The sequence below is a fragment of the Sus scrofa genome, chromosome 13, assembly GCF_054392235.1.
Source record: "Sus scrofa isolate SSC_HxYL_T2T_F1_AM1 chromosome 13, Sscrofa_HxYL_maternal_Yorkshire_Landrace_v2.0, whole genome shotgun sequence".
Classification (NCBI taxonomy): Eukaryota; Metazoa; Chordata; class Mammalia; order Artiodactyla; family Suidae; genus Sus; species Sus scrofa.
Window position 1 is genome coordinate 91,816,997 of NC_139395.1, and position 12,515 is coordinate 91,829,511.

General features: G+C 36.9%; 2 protein-coding genes across 5 annotated transcripts in view; both read left to right on the top strand.

Annotated features, from left to right (window-relative positions):
• Positions 1-12,515, top strand: part of PPP2R3A (protein phosphatase 2 regulatory subunit B''alpha) — a 200,844-nt gene that overhangs the window by 122,544 nt on the left and 65,785 nt on the right. For 3 of the 4 annotated variants that reach the window (XM_021069482.2, XM_021069483.2, XM_021069486.2), the window contains 3 exons: positions 76-232; positions 5,517-5,565; positions 6,292-6,381. In XM_021069482.2, the coding sequence (XP_020925141.2) occupies positions 76-232; positions 5,517-5,565; positions 6,292-6,381 (296 nt within the window). Of the gene's footprint in view, positions 1-75; positions 980-1,677; positions 2,321-5,516; positions 5,566-6,291; positions 6,382-12,515 lie in introns of those variants that run through there. The other variant, XR_014823976.1, reaches the window with a different exon arrangement.
• The window catches only part of IL20RB (interleukin 20 receptor subunit beta), a 991,209-nt gene that overhangs the window by 82,878 nt on the left and 895,816 nt on the right, over positions 1-12,515 (top strand). The window lies entirely within an intron of this gene.

Below are 12,515 nucleotides of genomic sequence, written 5' to 3' on the forward strand. Positions count from 1 at the left end.
AGAGTCAGTACAGTGGCCAAAGCTGGGTCTTCATAATTTTAAAGTAAATTAATCCTTCTATTCATACCATTTCAGACTCTAGCCCTTTTGGAAGAAGAGGAAGATATAAACCAAATCACAGATTACTTCTCCTATGAACATTTCTATGTTATTTATTGTAAATTCTGGGAACTAGATAGTGATCATGACCTCTACATCAGCCAGGCCGATCTATCTCGATACAATGACCAGGGTGAGTGTTTCTGTGGATGTTAAGACTTTACTATTTTGAAGGTGGCAAGAGTTATTAAACTGTGCTCACTCATTATGAGGAATTCCCATTTCTTAAATTCTGTATAATCAAGTCTTTTGAAAGGACCAAGAATTTTTTAATACAAATAGGTGAAGATATTAATTTTTTATGTAGAAACCAGGTGTGGGAGAAGGGGTTTAGAGGTAAGTATGAAATTAGAATCTTAGTTTTGATAAATTGGCAAGTCTTTTTAGTGATGCTTATCTTCTGATGATGAACTGAGTTAGAACCACATCTATGTAAAGTTTATTTGAAAGAGAATGTATACCTTTATACATTCTCATTTTACAATATTTATCAACAGCCAAGGATGAAAATAATGTTTCTAATTTGCCAGTGTTTTCAAGGACTCATAAAAACTTACCTTTTGGAATTTAGTTCTAGGAACGTATTTTCTCTGCAGTTGAATTTTGTGTGCTTTCTTTTCTCAGGAAGCAAAAAATTACATATCACATGGTATTATTACCCTTTTGCTTCACTTTGACTAGTAGTAGACTTAGCGCTTATTACCTGCTGATTTAATATTCTTAACCAAACACCAGGGTGCACTGATTTCATAAGATTGTCCCTGTTCTGTTTTTATTTATTTATTTTTTGCCTTTTGTCCTCTTTAGGGCCACACCCACGGCACATGGAGGTCCCAGGTTAGGGGTCTAATCGGAGCTACAGCTGCCAGCCTGCCCCACAGCAACGCCAGATCCGAGCCATGTCTGTGACCTACACCACAGCTCACAGCAACACCAAATCCTTAACCCACTGATGAGGCCAGGGATCACACCCGCAACCTCATGGTTCCTAGTCGGATTTGTTTCTGTTGCGCCACAACGGGAACTCCCCTGTTCTGTTTTTAAATGTCTTCTCAGACACTATGGATTTTTTAAATAAACCTTTAGTTTTTTAAATGTAGCAAAGTACAAATCTTATATAATGCTTTGGATTTTGCTCCTGTTATTTGGTATATCTATGACAAATAATAAACATCTTAAGAAAAGGTTCATTCTATATGATGTCAAGTTTCATAGAACTTTCCATATGTAAGAAAGAGTTCTACCTTCAAAACTCAGAGTTTTGTAAGAAAGAGTTCTACCTTTAAAACTCAGGTGCCAACCAGACATCAAGAGGAAATACTAAATTGTACTTGATAAACGAGCATTTAGTACTATATCCGTCCTTCTTCAATTATAGGCTACCTCATTTTATTATACTTTGCTTTTATTGCAGTCTGCAGGTAGAACATTTTTTGCAAATTGAACATATATGGCAACCCTACATTGAACAAGTTCATCAGCGCCATTTTTCTTTTCTTTTTACAGCCATACTGGCGGCATATAAAAGTTCCCAGGCTAGGGGCTGAATCAGAGCTGCAGCTGAGGCCTTCACCACAGCCATGGCAACACTGGATCCGAGCCACATCTGCAGTTTGCAGCAATACCAGATCCTTAACCCACTGAGGAAGTCAGGGGTCAAACCCGCATCCTCACAGAGACTATGTCAGGTTCTTAACCTGCTGAGCCATAACAGGAAATCCTCAGTGCCTTTTTTTCCAGCAGCATTTGTTCACTTCATAGCTCTGTGTCACATTTTGGCAATTCTTAAAATATTTCAAACTTTTTCATTATTATATTTGTTTCAGTGATCTTTGACGTTACTGTTGTAGTTGTTTGGGGTGCCATGAACCACACCTACATGACAGCAAACTTAATTGATAACTCTTGTTTAGGCTCTGACTGCTCTACCAACCACCTGTTCCCCCATTTTTCTCCCTCTCCTTGGGCCTCCCGATTCCCTGGGACACAACAGTGTTGAAATAAGGCCAAGTAATAGTCCACAGTGGTTACTGAACATTCAGGTGAAAGGAGAGTCATACACCTCTCACTTTAAATTAAAAGCTAGAAAGCTTAGCAAGGAAGGCATGTTGAAAACAAAGATAGGCTGAAAGCTAAGCCTTTTATGCCACACTGTTGGCCATGTTGTGAATGAATGTGAAGGAAAACTTGAAAGAAATAAAAAGTGTTACTCCAGTGAAAACATGAATAAGAAATGAAACCGCCTTGTTTGCTGATATATAGAAAGTTTTAGTAGTCTGGCTAGAAGATCAAACCAGCCACAACATTCCTTTAACCCAAAGCCTAATCCAGAGCAAGCCTTAACTCTCTTCAGTTCTTCGAAGGCTGAGAGAGGTGAGGAAGCTACAGAAGAGAAGTTAGGACTAGGTTAGTTTATGGAAAGAAGCCATCACTGTTAACATAAAAGTGCAGGGTGAAGCAGCAAGTGCTGATGTAGAAGCTACAGCAAGTTATTCAGAAGGTCTGACTAAGATAATTAATGAAGGTAGGTAGCTACACTAAAAATCAGATTTTTCAATATAGATTGAAATAGCCTTATATTGGGAGATGATACTAAGACTTTCATAGCTAGAGAGGAGAAGTCAATGCCTGGCTTCAAAGGACAGGCTGACTCTTGTTAAGGGCTACTGTAGCTGGTGGCTTGAAGTTGCAGCCAGTGCTCATTTACCATTCCAAAAATCCTAAGGCCCTTAAGAATTACACTAAATTTCTTGTGTCTGTGTTTTACAAATGGAACAACAAAGCCTGGATGACAGCACATCTGTTTACAACATTGTTTTCTGAATATACTAAGCCCCCTGTTGAGACCTACTGCTCAAGAAAAAAAAAATGGATTTCTTTCAAAATATAACTGCTCATTGACAATGCATCTGGTCACTCAGGAGCTCTGATAGAAATGTACAAGGAAATCAATGTTCTCCACATGCCTAATAATACAACATCCATTCTGCAGCCCATGGATAAAGGAGTCATTTCGACTGCTATAAAGGATCACCATTCTAGATGCCATTAGGAACGTTCAAGGGAAGAAGTCAAATACTAACATGAACAGAACATGATTCTAACCGTCATGGATGACTTTAAGGGGTTCAAGACTTCAGTGCAGGAAGTAAATGCAGATGTGGTGGAAATAGCAAGAGAACCAGAAGAGTAGTCTGAAGATGTGACTGAATAAGAGAGCAATTTCTGGAGATGAAATCTACTCCTGGTGAAGATGCTGTGAAGATTGTTGAAATGACAACAAAAGATTTAAGATGTTACATAAACTATTTGCTCAAGGGGCAGTAGGTTTTGAGAGGACTATCTCCAATTCTGAAAGAAGTTCTGCTGTGGGTAAAATGCTATCAAACAGCAGTGCATTTACAGAGAAATCATGTGTGAAAGGAAGAGTTGATCTGTGTGGTAAACTTCATTGTTGTCTTATTTTAAGAAATTGCTGGAGTTCCCGTCGTGGCTCAGTGGTTAATGAATCCGACTAGGAACCATGAGGTTGCGGGTTTGATCCCTGGCCTTGCTCAATGGGCTAAGGATCCGGCATTGCCATGAGCTGTGGTGCAGGTTGCAGACTCGGCTCGGTTCCCGTGTTGCTGTGGCTCTGGCATTGGCCGGCGGCTACAGCTCCAATTGGACCCTTAGCCTGGGAACCTCCATATGCTGTGGGAGTGGCCCTAGAAAAGAAAAAAAAGGAAGAAAGATATTGCCACAGCCACCCCAGCCTTCAGCAACCATCACCCTGATCAGTCAGCAGCCATCAACATCAAGGCAAGACCCTCCACCAGCAAAAACATTACAGTCTGCTGAAGGCTCAGATCATTGTTAACATTTTTTAGCAACAAAGTATTTTTAATTAAGTTATATACTTAATTTTTCAGACATAATGCTATTGCACACTTAATAGTCTAGAGTGTAAACATAACTTATATGCACTAGGAAACAAATTCATATGACTTGCTTAATCTTGATATTGAATTTATTGGGGTGGTCTGGAACTGAACCTGGGTAAGCCTATAGTTATAACCTTCCTATTACCAGAACAGCATAAAGATGGAGATATTCATAGGGGTATCGAGTCAACTTTATTAGTTATGCACCTTCTAATTACTAGTGGCCAGATTGTTTGTATAACACAAGCTAGCCTCCACAGGTCATGCAAAACCCTGTGGGCTCTGAAGCATCCTCTCTGGCTGGCCTAACTAGTAAGTCCTAAAATACCATCTGTACACACATAGCAACTCATTAGAGCATGTTAAAGAATGGAGTCCAAAAAAGCAGGCATCTAGACCTGCATAATGAAGGGGCCACTGAAACTCTGTGTAATTGCCCACCCACCAACCTGTCCTTAATGGAACAACAAGATCATTAGTTTTAAACCCTCCAATTCTCAAAAAAGACTTTCAAAAAGACTTTAGCTTCCAAATTAAATATCCTGGCCTTTCATATATAGAGCCCTCTTTTTTCTATGTGGTACAAAGTACTAACCCCATAAACCAGTGCTCAGCAAAGTCTGGAGGGCCCTTAACCTGTTATGTGGCCAGCAGTGGCTGTGCTGACACACATAGTCTCAACAGTCTTCAGCCAAACTAATTAACCTTTATGTTGACTGTACCTAACTCTATGCAGAAGAGTTAGATGCTGGTAGCTGCTCTCTAAAGACCTCATCACTGGTTCTGAAATTTTAGTGTGCATGCCACTGCCTGGGGTACTTGTTAACAGAACAGATTCCTGTCCTCACCACACCCCTAGGTCTGAGATCCATTGGCACCTCCTTTTTTAAAACTAATGCCTTTAGTTGCTTTGCACTCACAATGAAGTACACTGATATAGATTCTCTAGGCCCTGTCCTCAAATCAACATGCTATCTTGAGATATAATTGTCTCTCTATGAATGAAACTTACTGATGGAATTTATTTAAAAATTGTACATTATATCATATTATATCCTGGACTTTTTTAGGATGAGAATATAAGAAAAGTACTTGTGGTATGTTTTGGTATCTTTTATAAAATTCTACCTAAAAGCATTCTCTGTTATTTTACTCACATCCTTTATATTAGGAGCTAACAAGTGGTTCCCCTTTGAATTTAATACTTGGATAAAATCTTGTTTTAGAGAAAAAGTTGTCTTATCTTATTGAATAACAAGAGCAATACAGATTTTGTACATTTTTGTCTTAGTTGTCAGTTGATTGACAGAGTAAGCCATCTCAAGTTCTTAATTCCATAAAATATAAATTATACATAAGTAAAAATTTAACTATACATATTTCCATCATGGAAGATTATTAAGTTTTAGCTTGTGGCTACTGAGAATAAATTTGCCGGAAATACTGCCTTTTGGAGCATGTTTTAACTAGCTTTGTACTTTTTTTTACATTTAGCTTCATCAAACAGGATTATTGAAAGGATATTCTCTGGGGCAGTAACAAGGTAAGAAAAAGTATCTGAGTTTAAAAATGAACTATAAGTAATACTTTAACAATCTCGTTTTAGTGAGACTTCGTGTGTAATTTTCCAGTGCTATATGTCTGATAATATTCTACAGAATATACAGTTGTAGCTTTATACAAGATGGTAGTAGTTCTTTTATGTACAAGCGTTACGCCTTTATCTAAATACAGGTTATAGTATTTGACCTAGTGATTATTTGTATTCAAATTAGAAATCAGTTTTCTTTCTTCATATCTACAGATATTTTCCTTTTTTTTTTTTTTTTTTCTCTTGTCTTTTTAGGGCCACACTCGAGGCACATGAAAGTTCCCAGGTTAGGGGTTAAATCAGAGCTGCAGCCACAGGCTAGGCCACAGCCACAGCAAAGCCAGATCCAAGCTGCGACTGCTACCTACACTGCAGCTGGCAGCACCAGATCCTTAACCCACTGAGTGAGGCCAGGGATTGAACCCCCATCCTCATGGATACTAGTCGGGTTCGTTACCATTGAGCCACAATGGGAACTCCTACAGATGTTTTTTGATTTCATCCTCTAGTCATTTGATAAGATAGGCAATGGAAGGGGTTGCCCTTTGTGAGGTTTCCAGCATTCTAATTTTTTTTTACTTAATTTCCAAAAAAAGATGTTACTTTCTTATTCCATCATCCTAATAAATTTATCTGAGTAATTGCTCAGGAAATTTTTGAATCATGTGTTTTCTTCAGGGGAAAAACAGTACAGAAGGAGGGAAGAATGAGCTATGCAGATTTTGTTTGGTTTCTCATCTCTGAGGAAGATAAAAGGAACCCCACCAGGTATGACTTCTAAGTTTTCTTTGCCAAGATGTTAAACATGAACAAAGCTTGAAAAATTCATGAAGTGTACCTAGCAAATGCCAGCTCAACTGGGGCACCAAGACGGGTTAGACATAGCCTCTGCCCTCTCAGTCTGAATCCCTAGTCACAGTGTATTAAGAAAAGTTATCTTACCTCCAGAAATAAAGGTGAAGGAGCATGTGAGCTGGCCCTGAAGGATCAGTAGGACTAGTAAGTCTTTATAAGGAATATGGTTATAGATGCTGTGGACTCCAGTTGTTTCATGAGCTTCCTAGTTCAGTAGCAAATTAGGAAAGAAGACAAATTATGGATGACTGGTTTATGAGAACATGCCCTCATCCCCCAGTTAGAATCTCCTCTCCCTTTCCTTGGCATACTTGATTTGTGGCTATGAGCTTATGCACCTGTTTCTTACATATCTGTAGCACAGTGCCCTGCACCTAGCTTATGCTTAATACCCAGAGAGGGAAAGGCTACAGTCCCTGATGCTGCTTGCTGATGTCACTGACTCAGCTGTCTGCATGTTAGTTCATAAATGTTATCTAACTGTTGGATATGTAGTTTGGGAATCACTAAAATAAAAATAAAACTAAGCTATTTCATGGGGAGTATATTATATTATTTTAAATAACTTTGTTGTTCATTTCAAAGATAGTAATTTATGTTCATTATAGACAACTTAGAAAACATGGATAAAGCAGAAGAAAATAGATTTCAATACTGGTAATTCTAACACTCAGAAAAAGACACTATAAAAAGTCAGTATGTGTTGTACAGTCTTCCTCATATAAATGTTTATATACCCTTTGGACATTTAAATTTAGGATTCAATCCTATGGAATTTTCTCTCCAGAATATCCTCCAATAGTTGTAACAGCCGCTATTTTTTCCTTAAAATAAATTCTCCAAAAAAGGAATTTCTAGGTTAGAGGGTATAGACATGTTTAAGGGCCTTTATAAAAATTATTAAATTGATTTTCAGAAAAACTGTGTCTTTTTATACCTTTATCAATAAGGTACTGGGCATATTTCCTATAACTCTTATTAACACTAGGCATTTTCCTCTTAAAAAAATTCAATATTATCTTATTTTGCATTTCTTTGATTACTAGTGAAGCTGAATCTTTTTTCATACATTTTTGGCCATTCTTACTTCATCTTAGCTGACTTGATTTTTCATGTCTGTTGTTCATTTCTGCTGAATCAACCTTTTAAGTTTATTGTTTTATCACAAATAACACACGAAGTATTAAAGTTTTTAAATGTATACATTTGAAAACCTTAATATAAAATTCATTCATAATTTCATGACCCATAGTTAACATTTTGGTATATGTCCTCCCACCTCCTCCTCATCCTTCTCCCTCCCTGCTCCCCATTACCCTCCATCCCTGACTTTCATTCCCACGCCTTTTTCTCTCTGCACCAAATGACACAGTAACTAAATGGTATACCATACAGTTTTGTGACACACTTTTTCACATGACAATATATTTCTATGTCAGTAGGTATGCATGTTTACCTTTTATCATTAATCCATTATTTTGAATGTTTCAGTGGTTTTAATTATCAAAATTTCTAAAGACTTAAAGGCTGTTCATTTTTCCATTTCTTGCTTTTTTGGTGTTTTGTTAATCCTCTCGATTCCAGTCTTTTCTCTTTCATATTTACTTTATTATGAAAAAGGTTTCCTCAAATACTTCCCATCTTTTCCTCTCATTATCCCACTAGAACTAGAAGTGACAATAAAGAAGGTTAATATAATAAACATGAATATACAGTTGTTCTCCTTTCTTCTCTCAGTTTCCTTAAAAAAACATAAATTATATTCAATAATAGAGTAATGTATTGTTAGTATATAAAGATGTTTTATAGGGAATTCCCTTCGTGGCTCAGAGGTTAATGAACCCGACTAGGATCCATGAGGATGCAGGTTCGATCCCTGGCCTTGCTCAGTGGCATTCAGGATCTGGCATTGCCGTGAGCTGTGGTATAGGTTGCAGACGCAGCTCAGATCCCACATTGCTGTGGCGTTGGCGCAGGCTGGCAGCTGTAGTGACTTGAATTCGACCCCTAGCCTGGGAACTGCCATATGCCACAGGTGCAGCCCTAAAAAAAAAAAAAAAAAAAAAAAAAAAAAAAAAAAAAGAAAGAAAAAATTTTTATATACATAAAACAATAGTACAAAAAGAGGGAAGAGAAAATAGAGATATATAGGAGTAACATTTCACTATCTCACTAAAAGCAAATATAAATCTGAGATAATTCTAAGAAATTAAAATGTATATAGTAAGCTGTAGAGCAACTGGTAGGAAATTAACTCAAAAATATGTAGTGAAAAAAGGCATTAAAGGAATTTAAGTGTTCCACTTAGAAAATATTCGCTTAATGTAAAGGAGACCAATACAGAAAAAATAGAGGAACAACTCCAAGACACATAGAAAACAAAAAGTACAATGACAGGCATAAATACATGAATAACAATAGTAACATTAAGTGTGATTGGATTAATCATTCCATCAAAAGACAGGAGTTTCCTGGTGGCCTCAAAAGTTAAGGATCTGGCGTTGTCACTGCTGTGGTGCAAGTTCATTCCCTTTCTGAGAACTTCTGCATGCCATGGGTGCAGCCGAAAAAAAAAAAAAATAGATTTTCAGATTGGATCAAAAAAGCCACATTTTGGAGTTCCCCTCATGGCTTAGTGGTTAACGAATCCAACTAAGAACCATGGGGTTGCAGGTTCGATCCCTGGCCTTGCTCAGAGGGTTGAGGATCCAGCATTGCCGTGAGCTGTGGTGTAGGTTTCAGATGTGGTTCTGATCCCGCGTTGCTGTGGCTCTGGCGTAGGCCGGTGTCTACGGCTCTGATTCAACCCCTAACCTGGGAACCTCCATGTGCCTTGGGTGAGGCCCTAAAAGGACAAAAAGACCAAAAAAAAAAAAAATCTATTAAAACTTATTAGAAAAAAAAAAGACAAAACCACATTTTTCAGATACAGTTCTCTGCTGTCTACATGAGACATATTTTAGATATAAAGATCAAGAGGGGGAAGTAAAGGAAAAAGAAGGATCAAGATACATCATGCAGACAACAATCATAAGATAAATGGATTGTCTATATAAATATCAGAGGACATAGACTTTAATACAAAAATTGTTACTAGAGCCAAAAAAGGACATTTTATTTCATAAAAGGGTCATTCCAACAGAAAGACATTACAACTATAAACATACATGTACCTAGCCACAAAGAGAACCCTAAAAAATAAATGAAACAAAAACTGGCAGAATTGCTAGGAAAAATCAATAATTCAGCAATAATATTTGGAGACTTCAGTACCCTACTTTGAATGATGGACAAAAAACCCAAAGATCAACAAGGAAATAAAAATTATGGCCCATGCTATAAACAAAACTATAAACCAGATAGACCCAACACATCTCAATAGAACATTCCACCTAAAAACAGTGGACTATATAGTCTTCTCAACTGCACAAGGAACATTCTCCAGGATGTTCCTCAAAAAACATAAAAAGTGTAAGTATACAAATTATGTTCTCTGACCACAATGGAATAAAACAACAGAAAAAAATTTGTGGATTCACAAGTATGCAGCCAGTACACTGCTTAAACAACCAATGGATCAAAGAAGAATACTTAAAAGAAATTAGAGAATAATTTGAATGAAAATGAAGGAGCGATATACCAAAACCTTAGGATGAAGAAAAAGGAAAATATAGTATTCCAAAACTTCGGGGATGTTGGATTTTCCTGGTGGCTCAGCTGGTTAAAGATACAGAATTGTCACTGCTATGGTGCAGGTTCAGTCCCTGGCCCAGGAACTTCCAATGCTGCAGGCATGTCTAAATAAATAGAAAAAATGTTTTAAAAAGAAACTCTTAGGGAAAAAAAAAACTTAGGGTCTATAGCTGTAAGTCCATGTATTGAAGAAGAATAAATGTCTTGAATCAATAACCTAACCTTCCATTTTATTTATTTATTGCTTTTTTGCCACACCTGCAGCATGTCGAAGTTCCTAGGCCAGGGAGTGAACCTGCACCATAGCAGCAACCCAAGCCACTGTGATGACAATGCCATATCCTTAACCCATTGCACCACAAAGGAACCCCTAACTTTCTACTTTAAGACACTGGGGAAAAAAAGAGCAAGTGAAGCATACAAACAAGAGGAAGAAAATAATAAAAATTAGAATGGATAAACGAGAGGAAAGGAAAACAGTAGAGAAAATCAGGGAAGCCAAAACTCACTTCTTTTGAAAAGATCAGTAATATTGATAAGGCTTTAGCTATACTGATTTTGAGGGGGAAAAAAGAAAACATACAAAGTATTAAGGTCAGAATGAAAAGGGAACATGACTGCTTGACCATACAGGAATGAAGAGCATATATGTTACATATAACAACTTTATGCCAACAAATTAGGAACCTTAGACAAAATGAACAAATTCCTAAAGAGATACAAACTACTGAAGCTGTTCAAGAAGAAATTAAAATTCTGAATAGGAAAAAAAAATCCAAGGCTGAGATTTACTAGAGAATACTACGAAACATTTAAAAAATCATAACAACTCTTTACAAATTCCAAAAAAACAAAAGAGGAACATTTCCAAATTCCTTTTATAAGGTGAGTATTACCCAAATGCCAAAGCAGACAAAACATTACAAGAAAACTGCAAACCATTATCGTTTATGAATATATATGCAAAAATACTCAACAAAATTAGGAAACTGAATCTAGCAAAATATGATAAAGACCGTATACCATGAGTGAGATTTATCCATAAAAATTGCAGTTAATCATCTAAAAATCAATGTAACACATCATATTAATAGAGCAAAGGATAAAACCAAATAATCATCCCAGTAGTCTTAGAAAAAGCAGTTAAAAAATGTCCAACACCTCTTGATGATCTTAAAAAATCCACTTTAAAAATCTATGGTAATTTCTTTGACCCAGTAAAGAGTATTTATGAAAAATTCACAGGTAACAATGAGTTAATGGTGAAAGAGTGAATGCTATTTTCCTAAGATCAGGAAAAAGACAAGGATGTCTGCTCTCTTCAACACTGGGTCCTACAGGATTATTAGGCAAGAAAATAAAAATATCCATATTGGAAAGGAAGAAGGAAAACTATGTATTTGAATATATTATCTTGTATACAGGAAATTCTAAGAAATCAACTAAAAAACTATTAGAATTGAATCAACATTAACTTCAGTTTACAAGATCAGTGTACAAAATTGAGTTCCCCAGTGGCTCAGCAGGTTAAGGATCTGGTGTTGTCACTGCTGTGGCACTGATTCAGTCCCTGGCCCAGGAACTTCCACATGTCATGAGTGCAGCCAAAAAATATAAATATACCAAATTGATATCATATAATATCAATTTATTAAAATCAGTTCTGTTTCTGTGCATGAACAATGAAAAATCCAAAAATGAAATTAAGAAAATAATTCCACTTATAATAGCAGTAAAAAGAATAAAATACCTAGGAATACAATTTTACCAAAGAAGTATAAAACTTACAAGAACTATAAAATATTGTTGAAAGATATGAAGGAAGATCTAAATAAAACCAAGATATCCCATGTTCATGGATCACAGGGCTTATTATTGCTGACATGGCAGTACTTTCCAAACTGAACTATAGATTCAAAGCTATTCCTACCAGAATCTCAGCTACCTTTCATTTATGGCAATTTTCATTTTCACAAGGCCATTAAGACACAATTCAGTGGCGGGGGAGGGAGTTGTGCTGGATATTGGATATCCAAATGCAAAAGAATGAATTTGGACCCCTACCTAACATACACAAAAAAACGAGTTCCCGTCATGGTGCAGTGGAAATGAATCTGACTAGGAACCATGAGGTAGCGTGTTCAATCCCTGGCCTTGCTCAGTGGGTTGGGGATCCGGTGTTGCTGTGAGCTGTGGTGTAGGTCGCAGACGTAGCTCAGATCTGGTGTTGCTATGGCTCTGGCATAGGCCGGTGGCAACAGCTCTGATTAGACCCCTAGCCTGGGAAACTCCATATACCACGGGTGTGGCCCTCAAAAAAAGACCAAAAAAAAAAATAGCTTAAATGAATCACA